The sequence below is a fragment of the Drosophila ananassae genome, chromosome 3L, assembly GCF_017639315.1.
Source record: "Drosophila ananassae strain 14024-0371.13 chromosome 3L, ASM1763931v2, whole genome shotgun sequence".
Taxonomy (NCBI): Eukaryota; Metazoa; Arthropoda; class Insecta; order Diptera; family Drosophilidae; genus Drosophila; species Drosophila ananassae.
The window spans coordinates 12516835-12534171 of record NC_057929.1 but is presented as its reverse complement, the minus strand read 5'-3'; the positions used below and the strand labels follow the sequence as shown (position 1 = coordinate 12534171).

At 46.4% G+C, this 17337-nt stretch overlaps 3 protein-coding genes across 4 annotated transcripts; 1 reads left to right on the top strand and 2 right to left on the bottom strand.

Moving 5' to 3' along the window:
* Window positions 1-525: 525 nt before the first annotated feature.
* Window positions 526-16353, bottom strand: LOC6496206 (protein takeout). Of its 2 annotated transcripts, none has more exons than XM_014908184.3 (4): window positions 16114-16353; window positions 1266-1503; window positions 1072-1205; window positions 526-1003 (listed from the first exon to the last, which is right to left on the bottom strand). In XM_014908184.3, the coding sequence occupies exons 1-4, from the start codon at window positions 16136-16138 to the stop codon at window positions 567-569; spliced, it is 834 nt and encodes a 277-aa protein (XP_014763670.1). In that variant the 5' UTR covers window positions 16139-16353; the 3' UTR covers window positions 526-566. The 2 variants fall into 2 exon arrangements, with proteins under 2 accessions (XP_014763670.1, XP_001960449.1); XM_001960413.4 differs by lacking the exon at window positions 16114-16353 and adding an exon at window positions 1650-1872.
* On the bottom strand, window positions 3313-4559 carry LOC6496205. Its single transcript, XM_014908183.3, has 3 exons — window positions 4275-4559; window positions 3951-4221; window positions 3313-3899 (listed from the first exon to the last, which is right to left on the bottom strand). The coding sequence occupies exons 1-3, from the start codon at window positions 4455-4457 to the stop codon at window positions 3520-3522; spliced, it is 834 nt and encodes a 277-aa protein (XP_014763669.1). The 5' UTR covers window positions 4458-4559; the 3' UTR covers window positions 3313-3519.
* On the top strand, window positions 5616-9777 carry LOC6494368. The gene is made up of 6 exons (XM_001960411.4): window positions 5616-5674; window positions 6764-8135; window positions 8262-8394; window positions 8464-8606; window positions 8660-9004; window positions 9064-9777. The coding sequence occupies exons 2-6, from the start codon at window positions 6803-6805 to the stop codon at window positions 9600-9602; spliced, it is 2493 nt and encodes an 830-aa protein (XP_001960447.1). The 5' UTR covers window positions 5616-5674; window positions 6764-6802; the 3' UTR covers window positions 9603-9777.
* Window positions 16354-17337: the final 984 nt, after the last annotated feature.

Here is a 17337-nt window from a genome sequence, read left to right as displayed (position 1 = left end):
AGTCCCAGTTCCAGTCCCAGGACCTGCCCAGTCCGGGGCAATGAAAGTAAAAACTTTTACGGACAAAAAATCTCTGTAAATTCATCTTTGTCGCTGCCGGTGATTAATCACAAGCCGGAGAGGAGGCTGCCAGGAGAGGAGGCGCTGCCACAGTGCGTGCCCTGACCCATTGAACAGGTGTAATGCCGCGAGGTGGTGTGGGTGCATGGGCCTGTGTGTGTGTGCCCTTTAAACTGTCCCCCCGGTGCCGTTAGGCGGTGACTACGCATTCTAAAAACTTTGGGCCTAATATGCGAAAGCAGGCTTGGTTGAGGATTAAAAAGTTTCCCGGCTCTCCAAAGCCACGACAGCAAAATGGAGTAAGGCATTAAGCGCTCCAAGGATAATTTGCGTGTGGTGAAGGGACTGTACCCGGACTTGCTCAGAGCTGTCCACGGTTCGGTGGCCTGAATCCAACATAATAAAAAAATCATTGAAAACTGAGTTTTGCTTTCACCCCCTACATTAGCCCAAAGACGTAACTCGTACATTTTACACAATATTTAATCCGTAAGAATAAGTCTTTGTTAGTTTCTAGGTGGCAGTTGAGCTAAGATGCTTCCCTCCGGATTTTTGGATGCGAAAGGAGTCTCGAATATGGATGGACCCAGCCCCGACAGGGGGGGCTGCGAGGGGAACGATATGGGATTGATTATAGTTTTCCCCGGCGGGAACATTTCATCGAAGGTCGCCGTGGCCAGGATTTCATTCGCCACGTCCAAGAACTTCTTGGAGAGACCGCGCTCCAGACCCGGTACTATCTCGTTCAGATACAGGTCCTGGTTGTTGTTGATGAGGCTGTTGCCCACGTCGCCGAGAATCCGGTCGCCGTTGAAGAGGTTATCGAGTTTCAGTTTAAAGTCCTTGAACTGAATTCGCATGGTCATCTTGGTGAACTTCACAAATTCCTGTCCATCTCGCTGGTAGCGGGTACCGCGCATCTTGACCGAGGCCTTCGCGTTCTCTGGATAGGAAGGAGCAAGGTGTTAGGATTGGGCTCCCATCTCCCCTCCACGGACCAGAAGGACTTACCGCAGAAGCCCTGCATGTTCCCCCTCCCTTTGATGTCTAAGAGCAGCAGGTTGAGGTGCAGCGAGTACTTGCCCCTGAAGGTAATGCGCGGGAGGGTAATCCAAAGATCGTACGCTATGTCCATCGGCTTGGCACTTCATGCAAGGAATGAAAAGTTCATTAACTTCATCTTGGCATTATTAGGTCGTATGTACATTAGGCGATCTATAATGAAGTTACTGCCCCCAATCGCCTCGAGGTCCTGGAACACGGCTTGGAACTGGCTGCTCCTGCCCAGTTCGATGTCGTCGAGGGCCAAGGGCTCCAGAGGCGGTGTTTTGTAGCCATCTCCCAGATCTCCGTGGACCAGCAGTGGCCTGATTTTGTAGACAGCGTCGATGATGCAGCGCTCCAACTGGGGATCATCGCGGGAACAGGGCCTGATAGTGGACGCTGTGTACAAATAATTGTTTAAATTTAAGTGGGAATCTGCCAGGTTTTCTTTCCAGACTATGGTGTGAGACAGTTCGTTAATATGCAATGCAGCTTTTCGGACTGAAGATTCCGCAATACGTCCTTGGAACTATTTCTAAACTTACGCAACTTGGCACTGATTAACGGGCACACAGCCAAAAACGCCACCAGCGCCACCCCCAAGCTGCGACCGTAACTCCTCTCGGCGACCATGCTTCGCAGCTAACTGACCCACTAAATATAGGTATACGGCGGGCTATTTTCGGACCACGGATTGGAGTGAACCGTAGCTGGTGCGGTCGAGCGATCGACTAACGATTCGTCGGGTTACTGACTGGGCTTTTGATTGAATCGAATTAAGAAAGCTTGACTAAAGCCTCTCCCGCAACATTTTCGTCGCTTATAATGAGCAGCTAAGCGGCGTCCGGACAAGGCGAAGACACTCTAGACTCACTATTGGAAAAAACGCGTATGCGCCGCCGACCCCACTCAGGGGCACGTGAGTTGTCGCCTTGCATGTAAAGTTAAATTTATGTAGTTTTAAGTGAATTAAAACAAAGCTGAAGATTCTGCTGCTGTAATTCCGCATAATATATGCAGGCGAATCAGCTGCGAGAATTTGAATAATAAATTTGGGTGCCCACCTCCGGGGGACCACTTGGCGCGGCGCTCTACTCGTTAGATATGCGCCACAATGGCACAGGCTAGATTGGGGATAACATCAACACCAATCACAGAGTACAAAATGTTTATATTTTTTGATGCAAATGCTCTGCGTGCTAACGAAGCAAACATTGGTCCTTGTCCAAGAAACTTGAAGGAACGGTTATGGGGCTGGTCAGAAATAAGCTGTTTTGCTTTATTATCTCAAAACCGAGTTGTGTTCGAGCGGAAGTCGAAGCCTCCTTGCAACCACTAAAGTAATTGCTTTCAAGAGTTTCCAACTACCCCTGTGCTAGGAGATCTGCAGGCTGACCCACTGACCGCTGACACCCGGCACACTTTCATGCACGTATGTATGTCCTTTCGAAAGTGGCCCAAATTTACGAGCTTCTGAGGCTGTAAGTTGGCTCCAAGTTCGTACTGAGAATGTTTAGATGTTCTACACCTTCTCCGCTAAAATCAAAAGTTGCCTGATCATAAAACCTGCAACGCATTTAAATGATGGGTGTTCCGGATAAAGAAAAAACTGTTGGCAGACCATCATCTAAAACTCCCACGATTGGAGTCCAACCAGCCCCATGCCCGCCGCACAAAGAACTTTTTTATTTATGCCATTTTCAAGGAGATAGAAACACATCAAATTTGTAACAAATTACATTTGATGCATGTAATAAAAATCCAGCACAGCTGGCGAAACGAAAATTCTCTCTTACATCAATAGGCGTTCACACCGCATTGTGGCCTAATTAAGTTTTCAAGTGCAATAAAATGATGCCAGGACTCGACCCTGCGACCCGCGCGTCAAAGGTGGGCCATGTCCGATATGGGGGAGTCGGATTTTCTATTGCGTGTCGGCATCAAATTTGCGCAGAAGTACATAAAACACAAGTTAAAAACTTAAATGGATTTACCGCAATATGACGAAAAGCGACGATGAAGATGATGATGGAGGACGAACACGAAAACTTGGCCACGCGTTCGTGTCCACATCATATCTGGATTATCTACATATCCCAAGAGCCTCAGCTCAGGGGTTTTTCTGATCTTTTTCAGCCAGGAAAAGACGATGAATTTTCAGATTTTTTGGATTTTACATTAAGACGTTCTTTTTTTAAAAAATTTTAATTTAAATATATAATGTTTAATCCCAAAATCTTGAGATGGGAATGGCCAGTTCTTAAACTGAGACAGTGGAGGGGACTACCATTGCCGAGGCTAAGGAACGAAGCGTAGTGGAGCACGAACACTTATGGTGTAGTGGATATACGAACACTAACACCTTATTAAACTTAAATTCATATTTGCGAAGAAAATGTATGTCGTTCATTGGCTCTATTCAGCAGATTCCATTTTTAAAACAAATTTCTCCATTATAACGTTGAGCCGCTTGCGTTCTCTGAGCTGCTGTTGCATTAGGTCTGATATCTGGGTGCCAAGTGCCAGCAAAGCCTGAGTGTTAGCTTCACTTCGCTGTGCATTTAGGCGCGTTTGACGACTCAAATCCCTCAACTCCTTGGCTATGTCCATTAGTACGGGAACGGCGGTGTCTTGCTCCAGCGAAAGCGCATCTTCATGAACCCGCTTTCTTTTCTTTGGGGTCGTCTGTATGGTGCTGGTGTTTGTACGCCGGCCGGGTCTTAAACTCCGAACACTGATTGGATTGTCGCAGTCCTCTTCATCGACTTCCTCCTCCTTCTCCTCTTCGCAGTCCTCTGAGAAGGATTGTGAGTTAGTTTCATCCCGGCAGACATTCGGGGTCATACCTTTATCCGTAAGCGGGCAGTCGTCTTGGTCCTTTTTTATATTCCGTAACGATGACGAGACGCTGCTGTTGGACATATCCGAAGATCTTGGGTTGGGCCGAGCTTCCACAATGGTGTCGGCCATGTCATACAAGTCGGAAATTACAGCTACAGCGTCCTCCAGCGGCGTTAGCGTGTCCTGGTACAGCGACCATTTTCCACTGACTTTTGAGTCTTCCAGCCGGTTGTTGGTGATCTTCTTTGTAATGCAGCTCTTCCAGTCCTTCCACACCTAGGGGACGCCAACAAGGGTACAGTTTTGGTCGTCATTTCGGGTGCACTCACTCGTTTCCATTGGCTGGTGTCCTTCAGCGGTGGTCCAACGTTGTTCAGCTCTTTCGAGAGCCTTTTCCAGGCCTCCTCTGCTGCCTGCTTGTCTCCCTTTAAGTAATTCTTTGCTATAATTGGATGTCGCTCCATGAACGCGACAAAAACTGCATCTTGGGCCGCGTTTCTGTGCTTGCCCATGCTCTCGACAATCAAAATAAATAAAAGTCTGCCCCAAATTTCAGTAAACAATCTTAATACTAAACATTACCAGTGTTGCCAACTCTTCAAAAAAAAAAACTAAATTAGCGGTCAAAAAGCGTTAGAAGTGTATATAAAAAATGTTATGGTGGCGAAAAAATAAAAATACATCTGATGATGTACATCTGAATGGTAACCAATACTTAATTGCAGGATCTTATAAATTCTAGTTTCTAAGCAGTATTTATTTTTTTGGATTATTTTTCCCGCTGGCCGCTATTTTTAAATATTTTCGTATGCCAATTGAAACATGTTGGGTATTTGGGCAAGTTGCAATATTGGCAACACTGAACATTACTGAAAACATCGATAAGAAAACGGTATTTTCTGGTATATACTAGCACTGTGCGTTCAGTGTTTAAAAATGGAATAAAATGCTTGGTGCTGCCACATCTTATAACTCCGGTGCTATTGAAATTTTTGTCGCTGCTACAAATCCCCATCTCGGTTTTAAAACCATTATCGTCATTTTTACGTTTGACACGTTTATCCTGCCCGAATCTCAATTTATTCGCGATTTTTGAATCTGAGTCTTTTTTTCGAGTTTTTTAAGAATCCATAATCGGTATTTTGAATATATCGATAGTGCAGCCTTCCTTCCAGCATCGATAGTTGCTGATGTCACAATAAGTTTCCCGGGACGTTCAAAAAATCAGGTACAAGCTAAAATAAATTATGAATTAGAACATCTTCTCCTCCAACGACACGTCACAGATTGCATTCAAGAGATTTTGTAAAAAAATTATGTTGCAAGTACAATACATGGTTCTTCTGGTTAATGTCTGAGGCCATCTTCTTCCAAGTTAGTTCTTTTGCCATCATTCAGCCTCTTAGAGGCTCTTTGGAATCTGGGGGAGCCGCATACGGAACTCTTCCTGCAGGACGCTTTCCAGGACGCTCTGTTTAAATCACTTGGCTTAGGCACTGCGACTGGAAAAAGCTTCTGGTCTTAGGATTCTAGGACTCCCCGAGTATTCCGAAAGATTAGGAACTTCAACGACACCAAAAACATTTCGCACAATGGGCTATTCGGAATTATTCACCTAGTCCTATAACAGGTGCTATCTTATCTTATCTTTCTTGTACATGGGCGAGGCTCGGTATAACTGGCGTGCAAAGTAATCTGGCAGTTTGAAAAACATAGCCGGTGGAACAAGGTAGTGCTCGGTTTCTGGTCGCGTATCGGAAACTTCAACTTTTATGAATTAATCAGTAAAAAACAGTAAATACCATAGTGCCTTTACTATAAAATTGTGTAGTATTTGTGCAATGTGGAAACCCATGATCAAAGAACGAAAAACTGTTGAATAAAAAAAATGAAATGTTAACCATGAGTTTGGTTATCTAATCACATAGTGCCTTAAATTAAAAGGCTTTACATAGTTCATAAAATGGGGCGCAGTCCACAGGTGGTTGTTAGTGTGGTTTACACCTGACTCATTGGCTCCTATGTAGTAACGTTTATCGCGAAGAATCGCTTTTATCTGTTCAACAGTCGAAACCAATCTATATGGAACATACAAAAGAAAAACAAACTTTGCGGATCGCATATCAACTGATAACAGAATTGAATGTGTGTGTCCAACGTACATATATACCTGTCCAGTGGACTTGACTCATTGGCGGGTTTACAGCGCCTTATTTTTTATTCTGATAACCGAATATCCACGTAGGTGACGACACGCTCCAAAAAAGTAATGGGAAGCTGTAAGAGCCAATCCAACAATGTAAAAAAATCGCTATCAGGGCTTATTTCGGAGCATTTCCCAACTGATCGCAATGACGTAGTTCTTGCCTCTGAAATTTCCTCTTTGCCTCCTAGGCTGCTAAAGTCACAATTAGAAAGCCAAGAAGTGATTCACTTGTCGCGGCAAACGGAAGTGAGGAAATTTAAAAGCTTTATCTTCTATTTTAACAAGAAAACTATAAAAATGTAGTGTATGATTGTAACAATTGTACCCGATTATGGTGTTCATAAAACAATATTTACAATGACTAACGATTTGATCAATATCTGGGTAAGCAAAGTGGAGACATTCCAGGGCCCAGAGCGTGATAAGAACCTACGACAGGGGTGGGCGCGGCCCCATTACAAATCCTAGAAATACAAGTTGCGTTCGTTATTAAAGTAGAAACATAGATAGTGACTAACACTTGGCCAGAAATTTTCATGTCAGGGTCAGCGATGTGGGCCAGCGGTCAGAACAATTTTTACGATAATGTTAATTTTTCTTTTTAATTTCCAGCCTCGAAACGAACAAAACCAGTAGGACGCCAGTAGAGCCATGTCGTCCAATCACTTTAGGGCAGCAGCCATCTGCCTTTGCGTTGGCCTCCTCCTGGGGGTCGCGCAGGCCCAGGAGAACGCCATGCTGCAAATTCCGCCGTCCCTCGTTGAGTGCTACAACACATCATTTTTTATGAACCGGGACAACCGACTTCCCGCTAACATGGACACGCTTATTTCGCTGATCGAAAAGGTGGAAAACAGCTACGTCTCCTCGTCAGGCGTGCAGCCAGATATCCGCACTGTGGCAGTATCCCTGCTCCACCGTTTCCGTCAGGACGGCATCAAACGAGCTGCCGGCATCTCTGCCATTGACGGCGTTATTCCATACAGCCCCACCGGCTTCCAATTTCCCAAGTTCCGCATCCTGCTCTCCCGGCTGATTCCTGGAAACGCCAACAGCTTCCCCAACAGCTCGCTGACCAGCGTGGAGCGTTGTTCACTCCACTTCATGCTTTCGAGCACCTTCGACACCAGACAGCGCGGGGACGAGAATTCGGTTTGCAATCAGCTCTCCCAGTACCGTTCCCAGCGACTGCCTCGGGCGCTGAGGAGGAAGGACCAGGACAGTAACGTTGAGTGGCTGAGCTTGGGCTTGGAGCGCGAAAATCTTGTCGCCTCGCCCCAGCTGGACTACGACTCGGATTGGGCCTATGCTGGGACCGAAGGCACCAGTCAATGTCCCGTCGAAGATGGCGTTGTCCGCACCAGCTGGGGCACGGTCTCAGCCGGAACTCTGATCGCTGGCATTGCCGCTGGTGTCCAGCAACAGACAGTACAGGTGAACACCCTTTTGGGACTGTCCGCCCTCAGGCGCACTCAGTCGCAGACGACCACAGGCGTCGACAATCGATGGGCTGCCACCCTCTCTGGGGATCTGGCTGAGGTAACGCTTGTCCAGGTGCCGACAGCCAGCAACAATGTCGCTTCTGTGGGCGCCACTGGGGGCTGGAATGACACTGTGCTGCCACACTGGTACTTCCTGTCCCAACGCACCAATCTTGAGGCAACAGATGCCGAAATCAGGGGCGGCCTGGACGGTCTGATTCTCGCCAAGAACGTGGCTACTTGGAGGACTCAGGCGTCCAGCCTGAAGCTCTCACAGTTGCTCCGCATGTACTACTCCACGAATGGTGTCTTGAGCTCTGGAATCAACGCTTGCAGCAGACAGAGCGAGTTCACCAATGTGGCCCCGTCCCAGGAAATGCAGGATCAGACCAGCGCCTTCGCCCAGGTGCTGGATAAGCAAATGCAGCTGAAGGTCACCCTTACGCCAACCGTCATCGCCCAGTTTGCCAGCAACGCCGCCCTCTCCCTGGTGACGTATGTGCGTAAGTAGCCCCTGCTTTGAAAACTGCCGCGGAACCACTACATTCTCACTATAAATGTGTATGCCTCAGATACCAGTTAAGTGCACGCGTTACGAACTTCTGCCTTTTCGGCCATTTCTTCCACAGCTCAATCCCTAAACGACGTCACGTGCACTGCCACCAGCAATCTTGACTTGACGGATGTCATTACGCCGATGACGAACATATTTGTTTACCTGGACACTTCCTGGCAGTACAGCAACATCGTCGACTATGTGATGTGAGTTTGCATGTCCGCATTGATCTGTCCGCAGTTCATAATTCCATTGGGGCTCCTATTCCATTGCAGGTATGTCCTCCAGCAGCTGAACATCCACCCTTACGCCAGCACAGTCACTCTCCTGTCGGCCCAGGACACTCAGGTCATAGTGAACACCACCAACTACATCACAGACGTCTATCAACAGTGGAACGTGACCACGCAGGCGCAATGTGGGTATTTCGACTTTTCCCAATGCACATTTGTTTGACCCAAAGTCCTACAGATACCCAGGGCTTCAATCTTCCCAATGTGCTGCGATCCATTCAGAACCTCACCCAGAATCTGATGAACGAGGAGAGGACCAACTCCAGTTTGAGCGGTCGGTCTCTCGTGGCTTTGCTCATTCCGAATCAGCAAACTGTCAACGACGGCGACTCAAGCTACGCCACCACAGAAATTCAGTACATCCAGGAGCAGATCCCAGATCTGCGCTTTATATACTACGGCGGCGGAAGCATTCAGCGCTTCTCCAGCTTCGTCCGCGATCCCTCGAAAGACCTTTTCTCCCTGACCGTAGGCAGTACAGCGGCCACCTCGGCGGGACCAGTTGCCAAGCGCATAATTCAGAGTAAATTACACTTGTTATACTTATACTCGTGTCTCATAAATACATGTATATTTCTGCAGTTCCTCGTCGCGTCATCAATCCGCGGTGTGGCTCAAACTGGTACACCACCAGCTGGGGAACTGACCAAACGGCCCAGTACGTGGGCCCCGGAAAGGTCAACTTCTACCGGGTGTCGGCGAACTATTTCTTCGGAACCGGCGCCAACCGCTACTTCACCATTCAGACCCAGAACGGAGGATCTTTCACCATTTGCACCTCGCGCACCTACGAGTGGCCCCAGCAGAACTCCACCACGAGTTCCACCGGCTCTACCGCGATAGACCAGACCTGCTCGCCGATAAGTGGAAGCAGCTTCAGCTACGACCTTTCCAGTGCCTGTGAAGGCTACTACACCATTACACAGTGCCCCGACCTTTACGTATCAGTACAGGCCACCACGAACACCACGTCCTGCAACCAGGACGCCTGTCAGACGCCCGACCAATGGCGGTACATTGTGTCGATGGCCAACATGGGATGCTACAGCGGCGTGTCGGGCCTGGCAGCCAGCTTCCTGACAGTCCTGGTTGCTCTGATCCTGCACAGGATCGTGCAGTGACACCAGTGCCAAGTGTCGTAGCGTATTAATAGTGGTAGTCAGAGTTCAAAGGCTTCCTGCCCGTCCCCCAACCAAACCCATTTAATTTGTCGTTCCACCTTATTCTTTAACCTTTTTTACATAAGTTGTATGTTCCAGTGATGAGTCGCGAATAAATTTTCCCACTAGAACTGCACTTTCTCCTTTTATTCAAAGAGTGGTGGTTCCCGCTTGTTAATACTCTTCCCCTTAGTACCCGCTAATATTAGTATCCCTTACTAATATTCTCTTGTCGCTTTCTAGAGATCATGGACTTGTTTCCGTCCCAGCAATGGTCTGATATATCCAACAGGACTACGGTTATGTCGGATATTTACGTTTTTGTCGACACCTACTGGCCCTACAGCTGGGTGGTCGACTACGTCGCGTAAGTTTGAAATGACCAGGGCTAAGGTGTAATTAATAAATCCTCCTTTACAGCTATGTTCTGCAGGGCCTGAACATCCATCCTTTGGCCAGTAGGGTGACTATTTTCGCAGCTTTCGACGCCTCGGTTATGGTCAATACTACCGACTACATTATTAACGTCTATCAGCAGTGGAATGCCACCACTCACTCCTGGCGTAAGCATAAAGTCTCGCAAAATAGTCAATTACTTATGGAATCGGTTTTCAGACCCCCCTGGATTTAATTTGCCCCTGATCCTGAACACCTTGAGTGGCAGAGTGGAGGACTTGCTTGCGGCCGACAGAGCTTCCAACAATCTCGGCGGACGCTCCATAGTGGCGCTCCTGGTTCCCAGCGCCCTGTCCTACGTCAACGAGCAGGACTATGGGTACTGCCAGCGGTACATGGAGCGCCTCAGCTGGCGCTTACCAAACTTGCACTTTATTTACTACGGAGGAGGGGCTCTGGTCAGGTTCCACGACTTTGTCCATGAGCCAAGCAGAGATCTGTTTCTATTGGACACTGAAAAGCCTCCCGAGATCTGCGGGAATCCAGTCATAACGCGGATCCGGCAAGGTAAGTCGGCAGGCTTGTGCTCTGGCAGTGCTGTGGCTTATAAAGTTCTTTTGTAGTTCCCCGTCGTGTGTCAAATCCACGCTGCTATTCAGACGGGGCCATATCCGAGTTTGGGAGCAACTCCCTCACTCAGTTTGCTCGTCTGGGCAGCATAAACTTCTACCGACTGGACGCTCTTTACTTGCCGGAAAGACAGAGCATGCGCTACCTGAGAATCTCTCCAATCACTAAGGTTACGTTTACTGTGTGCACCTCCCGGAGCATCGAGCTTCCTTTTAGGAACTTGACCTCGCCCCTGCGGCCAGAGGAAAGCTGCGAGTCAACGGCACTTGGCTCCTACAGCTACGATCTAACGGACGCCTGTGTTGGCTACGACGTTGAGCCATGTCCTCCACTGTTTTTCTCAGTGCAAGCCCAGAGCTTTGGCGACGTGTCCTGCACCCAGGAGGCTTGTCAGACTCCTGACGAGACCCAATACACCATAAACTTGAATAATCTAGGGTGTAACGGTGCCGTCCGCTGGAAACTAAATCTGAACTTGGCAGTTTCTGCCGTTTTACTCGTTTTAAGGTTGAATCATTCTTTTAAAAACACCAAATAAAAATTATTATGGTTCAATCACATTGAGCAAATAAAACTCGTATGACTTTCGTTTGTCATAGCAAAATTAAGCAACCTGTCAAAGGCTATATCATTTTTAGGAAACCTTTAGAAACTAACGTAAGTCCTGACTATTCGAAGTCCTGGCAATCCCTGGATCCTGAATTTCGACCTCTGTCTAAAGCCATATCTCTGTCAATATTCAACCGATTCTTTTGGGAGATACACCGATGAAATCGCATTAAAATTCCCCACCAAACAGCATCAAAATCTGAATAACCATTTTTTGATCGATTTTCGGCAGATTTTTATGATGGTACCCCTTTGAAAATGTTGAAAAATCGATAAATTTTTAGATGGCCAGTTTTTAATGGAAAAAGTATCTACTCAATGTGCTGAATTCGAGAAGCTGCACCATTTGTTAATAAGACGTAAATTGGCTGAGTTGTGCTCATGAGAAGGCTCGGAAATATGTCCTGGCTATTTGATGTCCTGGCAATCCTCGATAGGAAAAAAGTAATATGCTGCAGTGCTGAAAAACAAAATAAACTGCTTGGGACTGCCACAACCCCTTGAGTGCTTTGCTTGAATTCCACCAGAGGGCGGCACTGACGCCAGAAGTCGATGTTGCCGCTGCTTCTCGCTAGAGTACGCTGTGTTGATTATGTATAATTGAGTTTCTTTTTTTTTATCGATATATCGATATATTGGCGGTAAAATGTACTTGAATTTAAATGAAAGTGTTGTGCGGTGATACCTTTTTCTGCAGAAAATGGCGTGAGAATAATTTTTTTATTCTAAATAAGGTTCCGTTTAAGTAAGCGTCTGTGAAAAGAAAGTATAGAAAACAAATAATTTAGTTTCAAAGTTCACCCAAACATATATCTGCTTCTACAAGTTTTTTTTTTCATTCTGCTTGAATTAATATTTAATGAAAAAGGTGCTAGGGATAAAACGCAAATGAACTGAGATAGAGGGTAGAGAGAAGTCACTTTAATTTACGAAATGTCAAAAGATTTCAGTACCCTGCAGACGTCCTGTACAGTTGTCTTCTCCGCCGTTCTGCCATTGTTACATTTTAATAATCTAAAAATCATTGCTCCACACTACCTTCAAGCGTTCGAATGCCCAAAAAAGATTTGATATTTTTTCAGGACTCGTGTTGACAGTCACCCGAGTAGTCTCCCTATTGTGCTTTGGCACCAAACCAAATTTGAGAAACAAATGCCCCCTTTGTTCAAAGAGTGATACTAGAGGAAGGAGGTGTTTTTTGGGCGTTCTAATCTTAATCAAGCGAAAGGATGCAAGGCCGAAAGTAAGGGTGGTTCCTGGTGGCTGGAGGAAAAACCATTAGGACTGGCGTTCGGGCATTCATTTTATTCGTGTAAAATGTCTAAACATTTTTTTCGAGTCTCCCTGCCCCGGGAGAAGGATCGAGGTGAAATGCATCCTGTATGCAACTTTTCACTTAACCAAACGGCTCCGGGCCCGCCTCCCAGTGTCAAGTGCTGCAGTTGCCCCTTCTGGGAAAACGTACGCAAATCAAAATGTCATGCAGCCAATTGGCACCCCCTCATCCTCGCTGAGCAACCCCTTCATTGCAGTCTACGAGAATGCAGGCAATGACAGGGGAGTTGGGATGGGAGTACAGAAACGGGTTTGCCGGCGCACGCTTGCCTTCAGCCGATGACTCTAGGTCAGTTTTAATCTTGCGTGAAATTAAAAAGTGGGACATGGGAGTGCTGATTGTCATCGGAAGCTTTTAGGCTTTTATTATCTTTCCAAAGAACACAAAACTGTTTTTGGTGTAAACTATTATAGGATCACAGTTATATTCGATCCTAAACATAATTTGAAGTCTTAAAGCTCATAAGCAATCTATCGTGTGCCCCCTGGCACCCAGCCAAACTTACGGAAATCTGTCAGAAGTCCGCAGCCCAACTCCGCTCATTCCAGCGTCTGGCAAGTGTCGCCCCAAGACAGAAGCTCCAGTTTCCACATGCACTTGGCTCTCTTTAGTCTTGAAGGACTCGCACATGTTCCTCTGTCGACGGCTCTGACCGCAAAACAGTGCCCGGACCTATTCTCAGCTGGGAATGTGTCTAAGAAAATATTATTGCTGACTGTGCATCGAAAGTTGATGAAATACTTGAATAACACAAGACGTAGATGCGGAGACAGGGTCGCATATCAGTGTCCTGTCAGGCGGCGGGCCGAGGACATGCAGAGGACAAAACCAGGGCGACCGCAAATCAAACTGGCTGCTAAAGTTTTCAGCTCCAGGCAGTAGCTAACATGTGATAAGTTTATTGTCTTGCCGCATGACGCCCAACCGCACTCCCCACTTCAAGGAGGGGAGAATAAAAAAGGACCCAGCACCAATATCACATTTCACAATGGAAATATGCCTTATTCGCAAATAAATTAAGTTGTCTCGCCCACAAATATTAATTGCTTAATTAGCATATGCGTCTGGCGTGACCGGAGAAGCCAGAAATCCTTTTTGCTCGACCTTCCCTAGGGATGGTCACGAAAGTTTGGTGACACTTCGAAGTTTCGAAAGAAGGACTCGCCTCGAGGCGTTTTTCTGTGTGCCCTGTGTGTAAGGAGGTTAACGTCACATGTAAGGAGGTTAACATACATGTTTGCCCAACAGACACGTGCCCGTGACTTATTAGAGGAATGGTCGAACGTACAACGACCAAAAATTTAAAAACAGGTGAAATACAATTAGCATTTGCCTAATTTTTTCGGGTTCGTACTTACACGAATCGTCCTTAAAGAGCTCTCATTAGATCCGGGCGCTGGAGCATTTCCCCGACCGCAGAGTATTTTATTCAACAAAAAAATCTTTTACCCACGCATCCTCGCTTTTTACTCTCAAATTATAAACATATATGCGGCACATGAAGATTTCACAGTCAAAACTGAGGGTTGTTATTCATTTTGGGCCCTTAATTATTCTTGTTTCTGCTTTGTTCTTTGGCCATTGTTCACTGCGTTTTTTATGCTTCAGATGTAGGCTATCGATTTTTCTCTCTTCAAGGATCTTTGCTTAGTAACAAGGTCTGGTAAGTTTCCTGTTCAGAGCCATTCTACAGGGACATTATTGGTCTTGGAAGAAAGACTTTACTGTCGGAAATATTATTGGTTAATTGATACTGATACTGAACTGGATCTTGGTTACTTCACATCCCTTCCGTACATCCTGTTGCCGAGAATTTTCTCTAGTGGTTCTTTCAGAAAGCCTCATGTGGCATAACTTGCAAGTTTTCTTAGTTATGAACACTTGCAATTCATTAACTGCCAACGGAGCACAAGTGGACGTGGGGGATCCTCCGAGAAGACGGGACTCGTGTCCTGGCGCTTTAATTGCAGATACCAAGGAAACCACAAGCTAACAATCCATTAACTTTTTGCCACTCCTCTGTGAAAAAAGCTGAGGGGAACGGAAATAGGCACCCAAGGCAAGGACGGAAGAGGAACTTTTTACTTTTTGTGCAGCTGTAGTGGGCTCTTCAGCATCATCAGCAGCGGCAACAGACCTGCAAATTATGAAGGATAAAGGACGACGCGGATGCGGATGCAGACACACAGCCTCGCGTACAATTTTATGTGCTTACAATAAGTTTTGCTTCCTTTTTTCCACTTCACTCGCGGCGAAGCAACTTTTCCACTCTTGAGTTTATAAAAGTAATTTTATATTTGTTTTTGTTTATCATAATTTGATTCTTCGCGTTTCTCTGCCCCTCGACTAAAAATTAACGAATTTAAGGTTGAATTCGTACAAATAGTTTGAACTGCCCTCACACATGCAAATGGGAAGTGCTGTTCAGGGTCATCAACCCCAATCTAACCCTTTCTATTGCCCAATCTAGGCCTAACCACCTTTGAAAATTTGTAGCCAGAGTAAACAGCTGTTTGAAGGGATGCCAGGGAAGAAAGGATCTGTCATGGAGAGAATTTGACTGCGGAGTAAGGACTGCCAGGGCTGGAGGTCTGGGCAGGATGCTGTGTGCGTGCCTAAAAGGAAAACGGCATCGTGTGTCACATTTTCAATAAAAGCGATAAGCGTCTTATGGAACTCGGCACTCACGCACATGTCCTTGACCACAAGACATTTGAAATCGTTGGCCCGTTCGGGTGTGATTAATGAAGTGTTGACCGGGCCAAAATTAATGCAAACTTTGCTTCCGATAAGAAAGCTAACCGACCCTTTTCCAGGCACCGGCAACACATGTGCAGCGACCCAAGGATGCGAGATGGGCGTTGGAGTAGTCGGGTCCGAAGGCGAAACCATGTGCTAAGCGGCATGTGGTCAAGCGGCCACAAGTTTTGGGGCCACGGTCAAGAATAGTTTCAATTTACGCCTTATGAGCAAACATTCATCAAGAGTGCTCCTCGAATTTGAAATGTCAAAAACTGGGGCGGCCACAACAGCACAGCTGCTAGTGCAACCCTTATCGATGTCGAAATGGGTTAACTGTCCGGCCGAAGAGTCCGGTTTTGGAATAATTAATCACAGACTCACATGCGATTTGTAAAGTTAATTGCCGTGGCGAAAGCTCACATTGGGGTTGGGGGAGACCCAGATCCTTTTTGTGCAATGCGTGAACTGTTTTTGTACCAGGTGGGTGGGGAAATGGCCTAAGTGTTCGGCTTGTCTCCAATTACTGGCAGCTTAGCACATATTCCAACTGGACTGGAGCATTTATTATTCATGTCCGGCCGTTGATGGAAATCTGCACTCTGACTCCACTCCGTGCGTTGGGCCAACTCTTTCCGGAGTGACAGCTCCGCCCTGTCCTACTGCCTCTATCCTGCCATCGTGTCGGTTCAACTGCAGCATTCGCCAGCGCGAATTCCGGGCTATAACAGTTAGCACTTATCTGTGCACTCCTTTGCTTACCTAAAAAGTGCCATGAAAAATTCATGGCCAGACGCCGCAGGACATCGCTTAGGTGGAACAGGAGCTCAAGGAGGAGGCTGCATTAAACTGCATAGAGACCTTTGATGGCTTAGAAACCTTGTTGTGTGTAGTGTCCTGAGAGTACCCACACGTTCTGATAAGTCAGTTTTAAATGTTTCGGCCAAAAATCAAAGTGTCTCAAACTGAAACTCAGCCCAGGGTCAGAAGTGGATTATTGATTTTATTTTCCGAGCCAAATGGAAAATTGAAAATAAAAGACAATAAAGTCCCAGCTCCGAGAATGACTATTCAGAATTCGAGCTGGCAAATGGGCATTCAGTTTTAATTTAGGTCTGGAAACAGTTTGGCTGAGATCCATCCTCTTCAGGAGCTTGTTTTTGTTTGGTATTTGGACGTTTTGATTCGCCCCGAGATGTTATCACTTCCTCCTGCTTCAGTATCTTTTATGGCGCATTTAGGAGCGATTAGAATTAATAAATGTAATTATCAGAATTTCTTTCATTAAACTTGGGGTTTTACGAGCGACACGCAATGTTGATCCATGCAGGCATAAATAAATAAAGAAAGTACAGAATTTCACACGAATATTCATAAATTAATCAAAAATATTGTTTGTCCATAAAGGGAGCAGGAGAGGTCCTCACACGCGACAATTGACCCTTTTGTTAATTAAATTTCCGAGGCAATGGAGGGACATTTCGTGTATGTTACGATGATATGCAAACAAGCAACGAATTGGCTCGGAGGCGGAGGTGAAATGTTTACCCTGATTACACGAACAGTATCGCGATAGACAAAGCGATAGTGTCAAGGTTCTTCGGCAGGGTCTTGGCTACTCAGTGGCCGAAACACAATAAAATATGTCTCGTAAATTAACGGAGAAAAAGGGTTGACGTCGCTGACACTACCCCAGTGGGTAGCGACACCCTTGCACCCCTCCGCCTGGAGGCTAGTGTCCTTCGGATACACACAGAGATAGGTAGCCGGGCGGGACGGGAAGTGGATTCCCTGCATATGATGTTTATCCTGTCGTCTATTAGCCACATAAATTATTAACGCGCATTCGGTGTGCATGTAGTTTATTAGCACTTGAAGACACGGACTCGGGTCAGAACTATTGCGTGTGTCCTTTTGATGTCCTTTGCATGTTCAGGCCTCCATCGCCAAAGTTATCCCGTCTCTTCGTTCGCATTAATTTACATA

Coding starts and splice junctions, on each gene's coding strand:
- LOC6496206 (XM_001960413.4), bottom strand. CDS start 1,737: ATGGTCGCCGAGAGGAGTTACGGTCGCAGCTTGGGGGTGGCGCTGGTG. Junction 1,504..1,649: donor GTTAATCAGTGCCAAGTTGC/GTAAGTTTAGAA, acceptor ATTTGTACACAG/CGTCCACTATCAGGCCCTGT. Junction 1,206..1,265: donor TTCATTATAGATCGCCTAAT/GTACATACGACC, acceptor CCTTGCATGAAG/TGCCAAGCCGATGGACATAG.
- LOC6494368 (XM_001960411.4), top strand. CDS start 6,803: ATGTCGTCCAATCACTTTAGGGCAGCAGCCATCTGCCTTTGCGTTGGC. Junction 8,136..8,261: donor CTCCCTGGTGACGTATGTGC/GTAAGTAGCCCC, acceptor TTTCTTCCACAG/CTCAATCCCTAAACGACGTC. Junction 8,395..8,463: donor AACATCGTCGACTATGTGAT/GTGAGTTTGCAT, acceptor ATTCCATTGCAG/GTATGTCCTCCAGCAGCTGA.
- LOC6496205 (XM_014908183.3), bottom strand. CDS start 4,457: ATGGGCAAGCACAGAAACGCGGCCCAAGATGCAGTTTTTGTCGCGTTC. Junction 4,222..4,274: donor ACACCAGCCAATGGAAACGA/GTGAGTGCACCC, acceptor GGCGTCCCCTAG/GTGTGGAAGGACTGGAAGAG. Junction 3,900..3,950: donor CTGCCCGCTTACGGATAAAG/GTATGACCCCGA, acceptor AATCCTTCTCAG/AGGACTGCGAAGAGGAGAAG.